The 21,074-nt window shown below is 35.3% G+C and overlaps 1 protein-coding gene across 1 annotated transcript; it reads left to right on the top strand.

Annotated features, from left to right (window-relative positions):
- The first annotated feature begins 6,391 nt into the window (after nt 1-6,391).
- LOC129257500 (uncharacterized) lies at nt 6,392-20,888 on the top strand. Its single transcript, XM_054895833.2, has 12 exons — nt 6,392-6,580; nt 7,620-7,721; nt 8,398-8,491; nt 9,200-9,267; nt 9,910-10,028; nt 10,909-10,984; nt 13,468-13,931; nt 14,514-14,649; nt 15,370-15,433; nt 16,000-16,176; nt 16,660-16,950; nt 17,655-20,888. The coding sequence occupies exons 1-12, from the start codon at nt 6,464-6,466 to the stop codon at nt 17,699-17,701; spliced, it is 1,755 nt and encodes a 584-aa protein (XP_054751808.2). The 5' UTR covers nt 6,392-6,463; the 3' UTR covers nt 17,702-20,888.
- The last annotated feature ends 186 nt before the right edge of the window (nt 20,889-21,074 follow it).

The following is a 21,074-nucleotide window of genomic DNA, read 5'->3' as shown; positions in this document are numbered from 1 at the left end:
GCAGTTTGTGTTGTACTGTATAAGATTTCAAGAGAATTTTATTCAAAATATATTATTCATCATCATGATATACACACTGGAATATTTAAATTAAAATACCACTCCATTTAGGTAACAATGCATGAATTACTACAACTTTATGTGCATTTCCTAAGTGAAAGATGGTTTCATTCCTCCCATTCCAAAAAAAATAATACAGAAGAATATGAATACAGGAATAACGGGTCTCAAAATGCATAGTTATTGAAGAGCAAATTTATGGGTGACGACCACGACATATATCCTTTTGAAATCTGACCTAATGCATAATGGTTGAGTTTCAAAAGGGCGACATGACATTTGCTCTTGCAACAATTGCTCCAGGCTTTATTTCGTCTAAGATGCAGGGTTAGGATAAGGTGTAGTATTGAATCCAGGGTTGAAGTTAGTCATTTGATTAAAGAGAAAAATGTATAGCAGAGCAATTGTCACTGGAGAAAATGTCATGGAATCTCTAAAAGCAGCAAACTTATTGAATAAAAATAAATTCATATGTACAAAATGAAAGAGATGGAGTGGGAATTATGAGAGAAGAGAGAAAAAGTGAGAAAGAGGGAGCGAGGGGGGGGGGGTGAAAAGAGAGTCACATAACATTCATATTGCAAAGTTGCTCTGAAATATGTACTATCTAATAATATATAACACATCCCCCATCACCAAATACATAAAAAATGTCTATATAAAAATGGTAAACCAATGTCCTTTATTTGGTTAAGAAATATTTTCCTTTCTCTGTCAGGGAATTGCTTCCAGCAAAAACTTCTTCCCAACCAGGGAAGTTTCAGTTTAGAGCTTTCATAAATCTGGTATGAAAAAAAGAAAAGATTTGTCCAATCAATAAAGGCAATCAGAAGAATTGTGCCAGAACAAATGAGGTATAATACTGTAATTCAATTATTAGGTGAAGTTCCATAGATGGGTTATGCCAATACATAAATCTACAATAAATTGTAACATTTAGCACAGTTTGCAACATAAGAGGAAAGCAAAAACAAGAAAGGATTAAACGTATTGCCAAACTTTGTTTAACACACATGGGGCATACCTGCACAGCATCACTAATATGAATAATCTGATGTAATTTGAATTTTGATGACAGGGTAAATTGAACAGAGTACCTTAGTAACAATGGAAAAACTGTTAAATCATCAGAGAATAAGTTGAGACAATACACCCCGACTCCCTGAAAAGGTTAAATCTTTAATGAAGTCAATGAACTAAGGCATGTATTTTTCATAAATTGACTGACACAGGAAATTTTTAATAATCATTGAAAAATTATGTTAAATTTTAAAAAGTTTATGCAAAGTCTACAACATTTTTACAAAATGAAAATAGTCACTTAAAAAAAAAACCTATTCCCAATGAATGAACCCAATTAAATGAATTAAATCATTTATGTGTGTAGTATGTAAGAGATATATACATACATGCATATAATAAACACTGATCAATATAAAAAACAGAAAACTGAAGCAATCTGAAAGATTAAGGCCCCTATATTTTCATTGCCCACTACACAATTGGCACTTGAGTGGAAAGACAATTCCAAAGTTCATGATAACAAATCTTTTCCTTTTCTTTGGATACAAAGTTTATTTGTTCAAAATTTAAAATGGTCAAAAGGTCACTGCACTGAAGAGATCAAAGGGTGGAACTTCACCTATAAATTACTATAAATTCAGAACCTTTGTATTAACCTTCCTCTATTAGTGATAACCATGATAGTAGGGGTTTCAATGATTCACAAAAAAATTGTGCAAAATTTACAGTAAGATACATTCCTATCACTATGAAAATGACTCTTAAGATAGTCTGCAGGCACAGACCTTTGATTTTTGCATAGTCCACAATGCAGAGTCTGATAATTGAGACTAGATTTACTAATGTATTGTGGCTGCTTGCACTGTTGTTGTTATCTTGGGTTTTAAGGTGTGTACCAATAGATTGGTGTGTAGTCTTAACTCTAGACATTGCATAATTTGTTTGAGTATCAAATTGGGGTCTGTGCTTGCAGACTACTGTAAAGACTGCGCAGTTTACAATCACAATACAAAGGGTTCTGAATTTAAAGTTACAAAATAAGCACAGCAGTAAGTCATGGAGGGCGGCGATATTGCCAATCACAACCTTAGCCCTTTCAATACCAGTAATCTCTTAACATACACATTGATTGTGTGACATTGCTTGCCTGGCATCAAAAGGGTTATTACTGTCATCCTCCTCCTGAGCTGTAGGTGTAGGCTGGGGGCGGTGCTGTTCCATTGCTATCTTGCTCGTACATCTGGCTTTTCCCATTGGAATAACCTGAAACATAGAAAAGAAAATACAAGTGTTTGTTGATTGCTTTGGTTCTATTTCAGTTTTCAAAATAATACAAGGCATATTTAATGTGTTTATATATGCAAGCAAAACAAATATAATCTAAAATATAAATAATATAGTCATAATAAACACTCTGAATTCCAAGGATTTGAGATAAATCTAGATCGGTTGCCAATAGTGACCCATTGAATATTTAATTTAGATATTTAACTTTGATGATATAACAATAAACTAGAAGATTTAAATTTAAATCTTTTGAGATTAAAAAGTTACTACTTAAGATTAAAAATAAATCCAAAATTTGAATGATCACTATCAATCTGGATTTATTTCAAGTTCTTGAATTTTAGAGTGTGAGGAATACAAAACAATGTGATAAACTTTTCTTTAAAAAGATCACAAGAGACAGCCATGTCATGAAATATCAATTTAATGCAAATTTGTAACTGGTATATTAAGAATTCCCCTCCCTCCCTCCCCCACACACATATGTGGTCATGTGTATTGTGATATAAATGGGGGCTCAATTTATGGGGAAATTTGAAAACAAATCACTAAAATAGAGGGTTTTAGGTGTTTTTTAAGAATTATTTGTGAATAGGGCTAGTTTATGAAGGTTCCCCCAAAATACTGAAATTTGTTGCTAGCTTCCATTCAGATATCTGTGATGAGATTCATAGTATTGCAAGTATTCAAATGTCAGAACTCTCTTAACATCCAATTTGGATAAAAATTTCCATTAATTATTTTTAATCGATTTCTTAAAATCACATTTTTTTCGGGGGGTGGACTTGACTTCAAAGCCCCCCCCCCCCCCGTATCTGAAAACATTTTGGCAAAAAAAAACCAGTGTAGGAGATATAATATTCTAAGGAATGAACAGATATTGATTTGTAGAAGTAAACTGCCTTACCGTTTGACTGATTTCCCCTGAGGATACACGTTGATTTGCCCTGGCTATCTGGTGGACTGCTAGCCTTCTCCTCAGCCCCCTCCGCCGGCCCAGACCTGGTACACTTGCGGAAGGCTTTGCGGATCTGCCAGCCCACGTAGCCGCAGGCTTAAAAGGAGAAGAGAGAATGTTAGATAGAAAAGATGGGATAAGACACTTACGATGTAATTAGATTTATGATAAACAAGAGGGGGCCAGGGGGGTCATTATATCAAAATCACATAATCTTACAGCTATGTATCAGACAGTAGACTAGACTGAAAAATCTGCTGTTTCAGAGGTTTTAACATTTTCTGATTTTTTCAGTTCTCAGGGATGCTGCGAAGCCAGCAAAGTCTCAGCGGAGCACATCTTGATTGAAATATTTTTTGTTCTAAATGTAGACTACATTTATATGATGCAAGGAGAGAGCAGAGGTATCTAACTATATAGGTCTATGCATGACTCAGAATAAATAAGGCCTATTGCCAGGAGTCAGGACCTGGGAACGAATTTTCTACTTTACTGGGGGTGCTGAAGTAAATTTTACAAGCAAAAAAACAAAAAAGGGTTTCCTACAAAATGTAGTTAATTTGGTTACATTTCGGCCATTTCATTTGTCATACCTAAGGCTATCAGATTTTCAGGGGGTGCTGCCTGGAAATAATACACACAGCACGTACCCCGGCCCAAGCCCCAAGGAAAATCTTGGGGTGCTAGGTAGACCAAAAGCTTCAGTCTCTGTATTTTGGTTGTTCCGCTGAACTGCGTTGGCTCACTCACCAATACATGAATGGGGATTACAGTAAATGTCAGAAATTGTTGAATAAATCCCCCAAAACGATGGTTATTCCTGTCTACTTGTAGGTGCTAGGGTGCTACACAGCACCCCGGCCCGCGGCCATCGGCCATGCCTATTGATTGTACATGTTGTATTGCCCCATTCTATTAATTATTGTCTTTCTGTTAATGCCCACTATCATTATATTGATTATTATGGCATTCTGAAAATGAGTTAGTTCTTGTAAGTAGTGCATAGATACATGGGTAAGTCCATATAATCCATGTGTTCACATGGATTTACTAATAATACTATACCCATTCGTTCATACAACGTACATGACGTATATACTACATGTACTACTGAGTACTACATGTACATATTCATGCACGGTGTTTTTTGCAAGTCACTATGGTACCAAAATTATTTTAATGACATCATAAAAAAAACCTACACATATAATGAAATAATACTCACCATCAATTATCAATCATACCATCTTTTCAAAGTAATTCCAGTACTCTTCCTTAGATATTTAAGAGTAAAACACTAGGATTCGGCTCTCTCTTTCTCTGTAGTACTGGTAGTGGTAGGCACATCAATTCGCATGTAGAAATGTGTATGTATGTTGGTACTGCATACCATGAAATAGCCGATGACGTAATTACAACAACACCCGGGTGTGGGTGTGTTGACCACTGAACTAGAAATACGTATTTCTAGTTCAGTGGTGTTGACAGAGCTATTCGTCAAACTCGAATGTTTTGCATCATTAATTATTATAGAGATTATATATTCATTTTATAGATTTTTATTTCGGTCTGTTTGAGAGAAATTTGCCCATGTTATTGCAATAAATAAAGTATATTTTAATACTTGTACAACTTTTTTTGGCTGAATATAATTACACTTTAGCTGGGAATTGACCGCTTTACTAAACCAGGCATAATACTGGTATAATTTTATTTCCCAATTAGTATACCAAGGAGATGGAACCCCTAGGTTATACTGAATGAGTAAAAAACAAACGGGAGAGAGAAAGAAACCTTACGTACTCGATCGATCCAGGCTGAAAATAATGTGATTTTGAGCAAATATAAAAAATCAGATAAACAAATTAAACACTGGAAATTTGACCAAACTCGGACAAGGAATAAATGGCATTTAAAAATATTTGCATTTCCGGTAAAACAGTTCTAGGCATGTCTTCATGATTATTTAGTGAGCAAACCGATGATGTCATATCCCCACTTGTTCTTTTGTATTTCATTAGTACTAAGGATTATTCATTTTTTTCCCTTCAACTAGGACCAAAAAATCAAGTTGAATTGACAACCACTGATTTAGTGCATCAGATATTCATTGCTGTATACTTATAAATTATTAAGACTAACTAAATACACAAATCTCATGCTATATAATAGTATGAGAGTTGCATATTCATAGTCTAATCATGGACCTAATAGGTCCATGGTCTAATTCTAAATTTTAATGATTTGCATTTCAGGATTCGTATCACACCAAAACAATTATTATCATTTCTTCCAGTTGCACCTTTGTAAATTACCAAAGGCTGTAAAACTCAGATGTAGTTTTTATGAGATTGATTGGCGGCCTGGTTTGGTCACTAGCGAGATCTTCTTCTTCAACTTTGTTTGGTTTGGCTGGCAATTGCCACTGTTTTTGTTTGTTTGATAGCCTGGTTTTTCTTTGAAGAAATGTAGCTTCTTTCATATTTGAGTTATTTTGCGTTCTTTTTGTCTCCTTCACATTTTCCTTCTATTTTTCTTCTTTTATGTAATTTGCATATTTGTTTATTTACTTTCTTTTTCATTTTTTCTTTTATGATTTCCCTGTTTCTAAAATTTTCTTTTCTTTTCTCTTCTCTTCTCTAAGTTCTTTTCTTTCCTTTTCTTTTTCTTGGTTAGTTTCTTTCTTTTCTTTTCTTCCTTTCTTGGGAGCATTTCATGAAAGGACTTGTCGGATAAAACATCAGACAAGTCCTTGTTTTATCCGATAGTATCCATATGAACTATGCTTCTCAGTCAATCAAAATCAAGCAAAGTTGTCAGATCTGACAATTTGTCAGACAAAATAGTGTAAGCATAGAGCTATTATAGCTCCATGGTGTAAGCATAGACTCAAATTTTACACTTTTACAAAAATATAATGTCGAGGGGGGAGAGGAGAATAGGCTCCAAACACTTTTCTTGTGTTTAAATATATAAAGCAGAAATGTAGAAAAGAACGAATGTAGTCTCCTACTTAACTTCGGACATAACTATGCAATACACAAAAAACAAGGGTCTGTTTCTGCAGACTAGACTAGGCATTTCTTCGCGGCCTATTCAAATTTGTAATTTCGGAAAACAGAGTCAGACTCAGAGATGGAGCGTGATAAACAAGATCACTTGTCCATTTCTTCAGACAAATCTCAAAGTGCGAACTGCATTAGGGGTACAGATAGAAGTAAATCAGTTTCAAAATTATTTGGCTTTGGAAAGGTGAGAAATAAAACGTTATACATGGCTTTTCAGGTTTGTTTGATTGTTGTCGTTAACATGTCCCATCTATTGACTTTTGTGTGGTGTAGACGCGTCTCTAAATAATTTACAGACATGACAGACCCACTGCACTAACTAACGTTAATTAAATTAGACTACTTTAATAGCCAGTACTGACCGCACAGAAACGTTGTTAGCGCTAAAAATGCGATAACAGAGGCCCTGTTACAACAGTTAATATGTGATGTTGCAGCGATGCCATGTAGACCTATGGCTATGTAGATGTAGACAGCTGGCAGCCGTCTGTTTCGAGGAGTTTTTAACATTTTTTATTAAAAAAAAAATTATCTTGTACACATTCAAATTCAGCCCTCAAGCTGCAATAATTGAATGAATACATCTTGAATCTTGAGTGAGCATGAAAATGAGATGAAATTGATGAGAGGAGGCAGAGGAAAAAAAAAGAATTAAAAAAATGAAGAAAATTAAAACCTCATTGCCTGCCTTTCTGACAAATTTGAATGTCTAATTTTGCAGGATGTCTTGGATATTAAGGAGAAATCCTGGTCCTTATAAACAATGAAAATGCAGTGTATTCAATGCAAATCAAATTTGATTTCCATCTTCACTAAAGTGCTTGCATTATTTCATTTTAATTATTAGGCTTAATTAAATGGCTAATCTTGTTTGTAATATTAAGCTGAATAGTACGGTACTTAACCTCAGTCAGATTGAAAAAAATTGTGTTTTTTCACTCTTTCTTCTTTTTCTTCAGTCAAGACAGAGTTAGAACCTGTCTTGACTGAACTCAAACCCCTCTCACAGGACTCTGTAGTCAGGCGCTCTATGAATTGAGCTAGGCATGATATAGGTCTATTATTAAAGCTTTAACTTGCTTAGTGCTTATTATACTATCTACTCTATAGTATAGAGGTTACTTCTTTTGTCTTAGTTTAGCATTATAAGAATGCAATCATCTACAATGTCATTTGTGATTTTAAATCATTATGTATAAAAAATTCTGTTTATTTGATTACAGACAGAATATTCCAAGGAGGAACATTGGGCGATTCAAGCAGCTTTAAGGCAGCGTCTTGGACCAGAGTTTGTCAGTCAGAGAGCTGGTGCTGGTGGACAAAAGGTAATAGACCAGGGGCCAGTAACACAAAGCTTAGCAATGGTAGAATTTTTTTTAAAACAATTGATTGCATTGACTACAGTGTACAATCAATCATGAAAATCAAGATGACTTGCCAACCTTTGTGTTATGTGACCTAGTTCGCAATTGCATTTTGTGCATGAGCAGTATTGAGATAAACCAAGCCCATCTCATAAGCATTTGTGATTGGATGATTATTTGTATATCCCTTTTAACATATATTTGTTTATTCACATCCACTGAAGAGTAACAAAGTATTTATAATAATTGGTATTTGACAGTTGCCCAAATAATAGTAAATCTTATCAAAACAAATTTATTGTCATTTAGCCCTTTTTGTGCACCTTGTTTGTTTGGAAGAAGAAGAAGAAGTAGGAGAAGCATGAAAAGTGGAGGAAGTTGAAGGGGAAATAGAAATGGAAGAAGAGAAAGAAGTAGGAGGATGAGTAGGGGAATAATATGAAGGAGACAAATTTGGAGGAAGAGGTGAAGATCATCTTTATTAATTTTGTAAAAGTATTAAGGACATCTAAAAGCAGCTACATAGAATCCTTTTTGATCATATAAATTTTATGTGTTTTTCCATTTATGATATATTATTAAATGTCTTTAAAACTCAAATTTTGAATTCCAACCGTTATGGTAATTTTTTGTGCAGTTGGCTTATATTGAAGGATGGCGTTTAATCAACTTGGCTAATGAGACGTTTGGCTTTAATGGATGGTCCCATTCTATTACAAATCAGACAATAGGTAAGAGAATATTCCCATTAGCAGGCCTTAGTTTCTATATTGTTAAGGCAAGCCCACTTTTCCACAGGATGCATTCTTTATATTACAGCACAAATGGGAAATATACACAAGGGCACAACAACAAATCTCCAAGGACAAGGGACATCAAGGCCAATCAAAAGACATCCGCAGCCATTGATGTCCTTGAAGTAGTTTGAGCCTCCTGAAATAGAATGACCGTATAAGATATAGTTCTTCAGTAAACTGTATTTAACTAGGACTGACAAAGCATCAAGTGAAAAAATGCAGGGCCCCGTGACATAAATCTTAGCCATTGATCGTGAGGCTGATTTTTACAACTGTTGATACACAATCATCAATCAATGAAATCAATTGTAGAAATCAGCCTCAAGATCGATTGCTTAGCCTTATGTTACCTGGCCCAGATAGGGTTTGTATTATTTATATATTATTTGTATATAAGTGTGAATCCCTCCAGAGCAGCATAAGAAATTCTTAAAAATGTAACATTACATTTGTTATTCTGGTACTTTTGTCTTCGAAAAGTCATGTTTCATAATTCCTTTGATAGCTTAGTGATAATCGTACTGTAGAAAGTAGAATTTTTTTTTTTTTGAAAACTACTTATGTGGATATGTGGAAAATTTGTATGTTCCATTAGAAATCTGTTTTTGCCTGAACTATTTACTTTGTTCTTTTTGTGCACAGATTTTGTAGATCATGTTGGAGGAAGATTCTACGTGGGTGTGAGTGCTATTATTAGAGTAGAGCTCAAGGTGAAACTTCATTTTTCATACTTTCCTTATATTCCTTTAATTGGTCACAGGCACTTGCATATCTGTGGAGTTTTTTTTTTAAGAGTCAGTTTGCTATAAAGAATGGCCTTTTGTTGATACAATAATTTTTTTTTTTTGCATGAAAATGGAGTTTAACATGAAGCTAAGACAGTGCCATTATTCTTTATAGTTTAGACTTGAATGATGTAACTTGGCACATACATTCGTTGGTCTTAGATTTAACATATGCAAGATGTTTTTTTTTCTGTGTTGGGTACTGCATTCCCAAATTATTACAGTAGGCTACTACTATAAGCAATAAATCAGGGGAAGGCCTTGTGGAGCAAACTACTTCCTCAGTTTTTGTCTAGTACTTGGTACATAAGGTTAAAGGTCATAAGAGATTAAGACATAATCACTTATAGATCGTATAGATACAAAAACTTGAATCATGAATTGGGTATGGGAGTCATAATCTGATTAGGTAAAAATATGATTGTGAAAAAACTTTTACTAAGTAATATATTTCAGAAATGTTTTTGTTTTTAGTGTGGAATATACTTCAGATCTGCCAATAGCAGAGACATAAATTTTGACTGCTTACATAAAAATCCATCTAGTTTCATTTTGATTTTGTGACAGGATGGGGTCTATCATGAAGACATAGGCTATGGAGTTAGCGAAGGAATGAAATCAAAGGCATTGGCGTTGGAGAAAGCTCGTAAAGAAGCTGTTACCGATGGGCTCAAGAGATCTCTCAAGTAAGCACTCTCACAATCCAACACAATATCAATGAAAATATTTTTTATATCAAGTTTTACTTAAACAACGGTTAAATGTGGTAGCTGGAATATGTCACTTTGCTTATGCTGTCATGTTAAGGGGCAGATCCAAGATTTTTCGAAGGGGGGGAGAGCACATTTTCCCTTGGAAAATTTGGCAAGCAAAAAAAAGTTTTCACTAATAAAAGGAAATATCATTTTGTGCCTTGTAATATCTGAAAAGAGAAAAAAAGGTCCTCACGTGTTTAAACGACATATTACTATTAAAAATATTTACACACTTGTGTAATAGTATATTTACATTGAAAATATTGGCAATGACTCTCAAAATGGGGGGGGGGGGGGCAAAGGCCGGATGTGCCCCCTGGATCCGCCACTGGTAATGTTAATTATATGTTAATCCTGACCACATGCTTTACTGTATTTTGAGATACTCTTCACAACAATCTACAGCTGTATGTCTCTTTCTTTCTCTGTCTATTTTCCTCAGTGCGTAGACACATCAAGGCAGTGGTATGCACTAAGCTTAGTATGCATTATACAGGCCAAAAACTTGATTTTTCGTTTTTGGGGGCTACAATCCACAACCTACTGCCTAACTATGCAACATTGGAAAAGCTTTAACATTGCAGTGCATAGGTATTTTCAGGGGCTCTTTTGAGCATTTCTGGGGCAAAATCGCCCTAAGCCCCTTTGTAATTTTTTTACCCTGGTGCTATAAAAACACTGTTGTATAGTATTACTATTTTCCAATCCTAGAAAATATACACCCCTCTCTTCTAAGACCAAAGTTAAATCACCCAAATGTTTATATTGTTGCTCATTTTCTTTCATGTTTGATTACATTAACCCTTTTCAGGAGCTTTGGGAATTGCCTAGGGAATTGTCTGAATGACAAAACATATCTCCGGTCAATCGGGAAGGCACCAAAAATGGTAAGTAGATGGATAGTATGAATCATGAATCAGTGTGACCATTCTTCATGTGATATTTATATCTTGGATGGCTCTGAATGGGATACCAAAAATATTCCAATATTTGATTTAGCAACCTATATCATAATCAGTTGATATGGCCTCACTTCATAAGGTCATGGTGACGACATTAGGTATCATTGTGTGTATCGCATTGCATTCATTGCTATGTATTGTATATGTCGCGCATTGAATCGTTGAATACGGTCTCATATTATTAAACAGCAAGTTTTGTACAGGAGCCTATGGGATATTCGTCAAATTTCACTCCTTTTAGAAATATGCCCTCGTATTGAATAGGCAATTGATGTAGACCAAAATACATGTTTTTAATGCATCGCTAAAAGACTCTATATAGAAAGAAATAATGTTTAATAGAGGGAGATATCGGTTGTGCACCACATTTACATTGGACATCTGCAAACCATGATCTTAGTGAGTAAATCACATCCAAGAATATTATTACCAAACCAACAAATTTTTAAATAAAATTGAAGTCAGCCTAATAGGATTTTCTAAATAAGAGAATTAGAAGAAATCACAGATCAACTTACCGATAGATTCAGCATAAATTCTGCTTAGTCTAGTCCCATAGAGGTTTTCAAAGCTTCAGCCAACAAGGCTGCTATTTGGTTTGAAGATGAAAATCAAATTAAATCAAGTTGACAGCTAAAAATGGCGACTGCCTCAAACTGCATGTGTCCTTCACAAAGTCTAAAAGAAGCATTGCCCACAAAAAGTACTGGAAAGCTCCAAAATTTTACAATCTCTCAAAAGCATCTGAAGGAGCTGCTAAAGAGAAAGGCTCACTGAGCTCAACTAAAAAGGGCCTTTACAAATTCACTACCCTAGACACAACACACAATAGTTATGTAAATTATCTCTAGTCATTCATGATGGCAATGGAATCTCTTACACACTTCTCCCATACACTTCTCATTATTGCATAAGATCTACTCCTTGTCTCTTAGCAACCTGTCTGTGGAGTGTAAATTAGCATTCTTTTCTGGGAAAAGTTGATGAAGTGAAATGAATGCATTTTCAGTGTGACATCAGGGGGGGCGTTTCATGAAAGGACTTGTCGGACGTTTTATCCGACAAGTACCATTTTATCCGACAGTTACCATAGTAACAGTACCTCTCAGCCAATCAACATCAGAGAAAGATGTCAGATCTGACAACTTGTCGGATGAATGTTGATACATGTAAGTATAGTGGAAGCATACTGATGAAGTGGTTCTGACTCTCGCCTTGTAATCAAAGGGTCGTGAGTTCAAATCCCATCACAGCCTAGCATCCTTAACCAAGGCATCAATCCATACTTGCCACTCATCATCCAGGTGTTAAATGGGTAAATTGTGAGTGAAAATATGTATTAATATGCCAAGCAATAGAGTTTTGGAAATTCTTGATGGAATGCTCCCCAGGGAGTGGAGAATATGCATACATTATATATGGGTAAGCCAAGATCGAATGACCTAGGTTATAGTTCATCTATGTAAAGCAGACCTGCCAAACAATTACCCTTTTTGTCTCGCCAACCAGAGGTGAAGGCGAGACTTAGGGATCCAAGTGTCGTCCATCGTCCGTCCGTCACAACTATTATGACGCTTAACTCCCCAACCGTAAGTCACTTTTCCACCAAGCTTGGATGGTAGATGCACTTAGGGGACCTGCATGTATTGCTGCAGTTGGAGGTCACATGGTAAGGACAAAGGTCATTTTCAGGTCAACGTTAAAGTTTACATGCAAGACTCTCTTATGACACATAGCTCTACAACGGTAAGTCACTTTTCAACCAAACTTAGATGGTAGATGCATTTCGGGGACCTGCATGTTATGCTGCAGTTGGAGGTCAAATGGTAAGGTCAAAGGTCATTTTCAGGTCAACATTAAAGTTTACATGCAAGACTCTAATGACACATGACTCCGCATCCGTAAGTCAATTTCAAATCAAACTTGGGTTGTAGCTGTACTTAGAAGACCTGCATTGTGTTTCGGAGGTCACATGGTGAGGTCAAAGGTCATTTTGAAGTCAACATTAAAGTTTACATGCAAGACTCTTATGACAAATATTATTCCAACTCAGCTATTTCACAATGAACTTTTGATACAATTATGTTGCGTGCCCTTGCAAATTGCGATATTTCTGGTCATTTTCACAAGTGGGCGAGACAACATCACTTATGCCTTGTTTTTAAAATATATATATCATATAATTTTGCAGTGAAAATACAAAAGTAAGATTTTTCTTTAAAAAAAGAAAACAAATTTCTTAGTAACAAAAGTGTCTCATATGAGTAGATGTACGTGTATGTGTGTATATGTTTTTATTGCTCGACTTGAGATAAATTATGAGCAAAGATTTGAAGATAGGGTTGATTTAAAAAAAAGCAATTATCATTCTTACTATTAATATCATTATTTTCTTTTCATTCATGTAGCAAGAAACGCTTCATGACATTGTGACAATGAAGAGGACAGACATAGACAGCAATGTATTGAAGGCACGCTACAAACAACCCACGGACTCTTCACCGTCAAATCACACGCTCTGTGCCCAAGGTGGCGCAAGCGGCGGTCAGTTCACCCCTCCCATGCCCGTCCATCAGCAGTCCAGAACCTCAAGGCCTGTTTCCACATTGGTGAGTCCATCGAGTGCTGATAATCTCGGTGGTGGCAGTGTGAACAGGACCCCTTCCGGTCCGGGGATTCCCCCTACAGGTCTGGGGAATCCCCCTAGTTCATCAGTGATGAGTCGGAAGGCTGGTAACCAGGCAGGAAGCCCAGGAGTGGGGGCAGCCGGAGGCATGGAGACCCCTAAACACGACGGAAGAAAGGCCAACTTGCAGCAGTCAGTGGATGCCTCTCCGATGTGTGTGCTGACAGATGTCATTATGAATGACAAGTAAGATGGTTTTCTTCAATATTATTAGATAGATTGAATACAGAATGCGCAATATTTACCAAATGAAAATAACCCAGATCATAGCAGGTATGAAAATTTGTTTATTTTCCAAATTAATATCTTCATTCAAAAAGTCCTTGAAATTGAATCTTTGTATATTTTTCTCCACTATTATTCTAATATCCACTATTTTTGTCAATTTTCTGAGTAATTCAGGTCTAGAAAATTCTTATGCACAAATATAATCTTTATACAGAAAACAACTTTTTGCACCATGAAAAACAATTCATCTTTCTAACTAAATCTTTCTCACAAGAAACATCTAACAATGATTCTAATTTTACAGTATTTAGGCTTAGGACATATAATACTTGCATATACTTTTAAGGGGAACACTTGCGTAAGTTGAGCTTCAAAAAGTCATATATTTGCCTGATTCAAAGGTTTTTTTTTTCTACCATAACATGTGTGATGTACCTCTTCTTAGTCAAATTTCTCTTAATTCAAACAGATTTCTGTGGTCCTGAGAGATCCAACTTCGAGTTACCTTTATATTTTTATCATTTTCATTTTCCATCACAGGAAGTCTAGTCCAGAGACAGGTGGCCCCAATACAGTTGACCAGCTTAGACTTAGAAAGCTGAGACAACAACAGAAACAACAAGAGTTCAGGGAGCAGATGAAACGCAAACAGCAGCAGGGCCAACAGACATCCACAGTACGTTTACAGGGCAAAATGTGTTGAATATGAAATAATAATAGTAAATATTAGTTGTTTAGGTATGATGGAGAAACACAAATTGTGTTGTTATAAGTTAAGAAGAAAAACAGTCATTAGACACGTTTCATGACTTTATTTCAGCTGATTTTTTTTTTATTCAGGACTTCCCAGTTTTTGTGTGATCAAAACAATCAAGTTTTATGCAACTCACATCAGATTAATATCCATATTTGTTAGCTTGAATATTTCATATATCATCTGGCAATATGAGTATTTTTCATTTGCTAATCTCAAGTATATTTGATTAAATTTTTATTCTGTATTATCATTCATATAATACGTTTTTCATAACATAAAAAACTTAATACGATTATTACTTTTATTGGCAATCATAGATAAGGCAGACCAAAAATAAATAAAATTTAAAAAATAAATGGTCTACTACCAAATTAATATAATATTCAAAATTTTCAAGAGAACTCTCATCATAAGCAGAGATGCATTCATTTAACTGATATATATACTTATAAAGCAGAATGGATATATTTCTTAAAAGAAAAACATTGATGAATTAAATAAGTAACATTTTATATTGCTTCATATATGATATCTCTATTTTCTTGCCATCTATCATCATCTCTCTTTCCACCTTGTGTTGTTTTTCGTACTAAGAAAATGCACTGTTCATAATTTCATGTATATATTCCAATTACCCAGGGAACTTCAAACAATATCATGCAGCAAAATGAGAAGGATGTTGCACCCAACATAGAAATCGATGGTAAGACCTTCAATATTTTTGTATTACTCCTTTTAATCTGCACCAAAGGTTGCAGAAAAACAGATGTGTTTAAAGTAAACAAATGGATGTTTGTATTCCAAATTTTTTTTATACCAATGGAGATCTTAAATAGGCAATGATTTCATTAAGCTGGTGCATTGCTGTGATGTAAATGCGATACTTTTCATACAACATTGAGTAAAAATCAAAATAAGCTGATGAGTGACCCCTTGTCATACATTATTTTAAACATGGTACCAAAGGATGAGCAAGACTTGAAAGACACAATTGATGAAACAATAACTTCACACCTGCTACAGTTCTGTAGTTATTGTGAAATTATGATAGTAGGAGGGTGGGAGGGGGGAGGGGGGCAAATCGACCTCCATCCAGCTCAGTAAGGGGTGTGGATACAAGTGTGACATGCAGGTTCATTGTTTATTGATCATAACTTGATTAGATATAAACTTACTCTGGTTGCTTGCTTATAAGTATTCATGCTATATTAGCAATCAGATGAAAATAATCACCACAAATTTTGGATACATGTGTCTCTATTTTTCCAGACTTGCCATTCCCTCTTGCCACGTCTACCCCACTTGACACAGTGATACTAGGAGGCCAGTCCTCTTCCACAACTACCACCACCACCACCACAACACCTGTTACGGGAACCGTTACAAGTGCCTCCGCTTCGGTTGCTGCTGTCCAACTGTTGGGCGATGAGAATTTATTAGCCGAAGGTAATAACAATGTACATACATGTAGATGAAAAGCAAATTAAAAGGGATGAAATATACATGTAGCATTCAGAATGGCACTTTGCAGACTAAACCTGCTTCAATATCACCTTCTTTTCTGACAAATTAAGATTTTTAAAAGCATATCTGTTAAATTTATTTTGTTATTGTTTCATAAAATAATTTAAGATTTACAGTGTGAATTTAACTAAATTAATTTCTCGATTAATTCAATCATGTATGTACTTTATTCATTTATTTTGAAAAACATTGCAGGGGGGGATGGGAAAATTTGTCGGTAGTCTAGTTTTCCTGTTCAATTTAAATGTAAATTAAAGCAAATTGTTCAAATTAAGAGTATTTCTATTAAATGAAACTAAATGATCTTATTGATGTTATTACACAGGTTATTAAGAGGTTTTAACCAAAAGTTTATTGGATATCAATCCCACCCACTTAATCTATTTTTCTCTGTAACGTCCTTAGATGATCCAGACTTCTGGGCCTCCCAGTGCTTCCTTGATGCCGCCGAAGCCATCCCGGTGGGACAGACCAACACCAACAGCACCACCATCCAGCAGCAACCCACTGGACCAGGGAGGGGCTGTGGCCTTGGACCGGGTCAGCAGAAAGGCCATGGTGTCTTCCAGCATTCCAAGGGGATTCCCCAGCAGCAGCAGCACCACGACCTCGGGGGTGGAGGCAGTCTAGGGAAAGAGAACGCCTCTGGAGGACGGGTGGTTACCAGGTCCGGAGGCAACAGGCAGTACGGCGGAGGCAAGTGTATTTCTATATTACAGAGTTAGATTCAAATCAGTGATGGATCAAAACACCATCACGTTATTATTTCTAAGGATCGCAATTGTTATGCTTAAGTTTTGATGTCACCTCAGTGAATATAGCTGTGTTGTACGGTGGTGTTATTTCATCGATGTGACATCACCCACTGCTTATGAGCTGCGTACTCGGGTAGTTTACTTCATGTACGTGCTAGTGTGCATGCGTGAGTTAAATGAAGCACGCACAAACTGTGTTCTATTGTCACGTAGATGGATCAAAGACTCTATTTAGATGATAAAATATAACAATGTTGCCTGGTCTTTCTGTTTAATCAACATCATTTCAACTCCATTCTTATAATCCCTTGGGGAAAATTATATAACTGCTAAAATCTATTAAGTGTACTTGTTAACACAGCGACATCTGGAGTTTTGTGCCGGAAACCCAGAAAGAGAACCTGGCAAGAATTTTATTTCAGAGCATTCATAAATTAACTCTCATTAAATTACCCATCTAGTATGAAATAATTGAAATATTTAATATAATTTAAAAGTATTTAAGTTATCTAATCAACAATACAGCTATGAATTATTGGTATTATAATTCAAGTGGCTTGTATCCATTTTATTGAGGATATATATATCTTCATTTTATTCTTAACATTCATTCTTATTTTATATATATTTTCTTCATACTGTTAGATGGTGCAGCTGCAGCAATGAAGAGAAGAAAAATGGATACCATGTAAAGGAGAGATTACACTACTTCAACAAGGGAAAGTGTTGATCACTTTTATTTATGCACAACATTCCATGATGACACGAACATGATTTTATTCTTACCTCATTATACCGAAGAATGGTTTCCAGTCAAAAGAAATTATGCATAAGTGCTTATCAGGGCCTATTTATAAGGACTTGATATAATAACAAATGAACAGTTTTTATAACAAGTTTACCGTCAGTCAATCAAATTGAATATCAGTAGCTTGAGATTGCGGTTGAAATTTTTTTTATTGAAACAACTTTTTGAAACCATTCCCATATCTAGGTAACGTTATTGATCATTACGTGTTTTTTTTTCTACCCTTTTCTATCTTTTTTACATGGGGAATTAGAAAAAGGTAACAATGGTTGACTGATTTAATATACAATGTTTATGATTTCCTCGTCTGTTTTGAGTGCATGCCAATTGCTTGAGAAATGACAGTATGTCAACAACATGTGCCAGCACTGGTATTGGCAAGCACAGATAAAGATACAGAGTGATTTTTCAAACTCAAAGTTGGTGTGATGTTGGACTACAAGGAGTCATAATCATATGTACATGATGCTTGATTGGCATATTTCCAACGATTTACTCATTCTGATGTGATCACTTTGATCTTTCATGTGTAAGTGTCGTGGCCGGTGGTTTAGACTCTTGCCTTCAATCAAGTGGCCATTGGATAGTCTGCAAGCAGAGACTCATATTTGGCACTTGAACCAAAACCATAGTCTCACGACTTCAGATTTTGCATTATGCAGAATTGCAAAATCCAAGGGTCTGTGCCTGCAGACTAGCCATGGGTTTTGATTCCCACCCGTAGGTGTTTATTTTTCTTCCATAAGAAAATTCAGCTGAACTAGTTTCCAAGCACAGACTCTTATTAAACCTAGCAGCCACAGAACATGAGTGGATCTAGCTAGTGTCACTACCTCAGACTCTGCATTACTCACAATGCGAAAATAGAGGGTCTGCGCCTGCAGACTAGCACTTGATCTAAGTGTGGAAAACGGGTGTTGTGCACAAATGTTTATTCCTTGTGCAATGCTTGGGTGCTGAGGCGATGGCTGGCTTAGCGCCAGGGTGATAACGGTAATTGATAGTACTTGGAGCACTAGTAGAGTGGACATGAGAGCTAATTAAATAAATGGTATTATTATCATTGATTTAGTTAATAAACAAGCATGCACGAGCTGAAGACATTGATTATCACTGAGGTCTAACTTGGGCCTTGTAACAAAAAGATATACATTAATTGATTGGCATATATTTTCCATCAGTGGTATGTTTTTTGCAACTGCACCCCATATATATTAAAGATAATGAATAATAATGTACAAGATGTATAAAGCACTTTTAATGACAGAAGCACTAGATACAATATTTAAGGAGATTCCTTTTCAAATCATGTAGGGGTCGTGTAGCTTCTGTGACATAGAATTCTCTTGAAAGTTGTTGCACCTGAATACTACCAAGTCTTGTGTGTAGATCTTCCACTGGCATGATAATGTTTGTAATTGTGGTGGTACAAGGGAAAGATGAAACACAAATAGCATAATTCAGTACTTGTATAATACACTGTCACTTTACAGGATTCACTTGGCATAATATCAAACAGTTTAGCCAAAGCAGTTCGAATTTTAATGAATGTGAGAAATATATGTGATTTAAAGCTTATATTTTATAGTGACAGTCTTGTCAGAGGTCTTAATTATTAATTTTGTGTTTGCAGTATTGATATGTGTCCGATTTTTTTATTATTTATTAAGATAGTAAGAAATTACTGAAAAGCTTTATTGGTTGTGTTTGAAATCTTTATGTCTTATGACCTTTGCAACTCCAGACCACTCTCCACCAAGGAAAAAAAAAAAAAATGCTGTTAAAGATCTTTTAAAGCATGAATGATAACTTTGCATTTTGAATGAAATTTTGACTCGTGACAATCGAATAGCATTTTAAGATGGTGCACGGAATTACAAGTGACAGCATTTTCCAAGGCACTTTTACAGTTGTCTTCTGTTTAACCTGAAATAACATGTAAATGGAATGCTCTCATGTTTATACTAAATGTGAATTTCAACATCATCTGAATCATCAGAGGGTTTATACGTGTAGTTAAGATGTCACTCAATGCACATTTTAATGTTTCCGCATAATCACGATTATTCACGATCAGTATATGGCTTGGTCACTTTAAGGTAAAAGAATTTAGTTGCAGCAAATAATTATTTTTAATGAGAAAGCCTTTGAAATCAAAGTTAATTGTCACCATATTATCATAGCTCTATATCTGATACATTTATATCAACTTAACTGTGTGAAATCTTAGCTGACAACCAATAACTCTGAAGATTACTTACACAGAAAAGCACACGTGGGACAGCATATTAATATTGCAGGGAAAAATTTTATGAAGTGCCGTGCTTATTTTATTTATTTCTCAGCTTATACCTTGTACACATTTTTCTTTCAGAGCCATTTGCCACATAAGAATTTATTTATACGTATACATTCACTTGGAAGGCATTTCTATTGGTATCTGTTCGAACTCTTTTTGAAGGTTTATTGAAGTGGTTCACACAGCTGTGACAAATACAGGGGAAATCTACCCAAATCATATCTCTTGGGATAACAGAAATCTGTTGACGTAGAAGAAATTAGACTTAGAAGTGTAATCAGCACATATAGCATAATCTGGATTTCCACTTTAAACTGTAACCAGTTATTTGACTTACAGAAGTATACATGTACACTGGACACCATTCTTGCTTGATATTACAAATTCTAAAGAAAACATTTTGTATACTGATTGGATTGAACCAGTGTTTTTGAATAATCACAATTTTTCAATTGACTTGCAACTGATAACTTTGTGGAAGAATTACAGTAAATTAAGCCAGTTTTTATCGATATGTAATTGTGGGAGATATTGCAATACTGCGCCTGGACATCCTTAATTTTAACTTCGACTAATGTATATTGACATTTTTTATGTCCATAAACATTGTTCAGGATTTTACAACATTCTCCTTGTAATGTTTTACAGTGTACATGTGAATGATAGGAATGTAGTTGTGAAGGATATATATATTTTAGTCAGAGCCTTTGTACTGTTTTATCTATTTTGTGAAGTCATGCATCATTTGAATAAATATGCACATTTTTCTTTACATCCTGTCTGTCTGATATCAGCATTCGGTGAGTGAAAAGAATTTCTGCTAGAGATTTGAAGTTTGATTTCGATTTGAGAAATTAGAGAAAGTGAAGAGAGGGGGACGGGGGGGGGGGGGTATTGGTCATCTGGAAAGCATTCAACTTTACTTTTCATCATTAAGGGAGAATTGGCTGCGATCTGC

Source organism: Lytechinus pictus, chromosome 3, assembly GCF_037042905.1.
Source record: "Lytechinus pictus isolate F3 Inbred chromosome 3, Lp3.0, whole genome shotgun sequence".
Lineage (NCBI taxonomy): Eukaryota > Metazoa > Echinodermata > Echinoidea > Temnopleuroida > Toxopneustidae > Lytechinus > Lytechinus pictus.
This window is presented reverse-complemented; position numbering and strand designations above follow the sequence as displayed.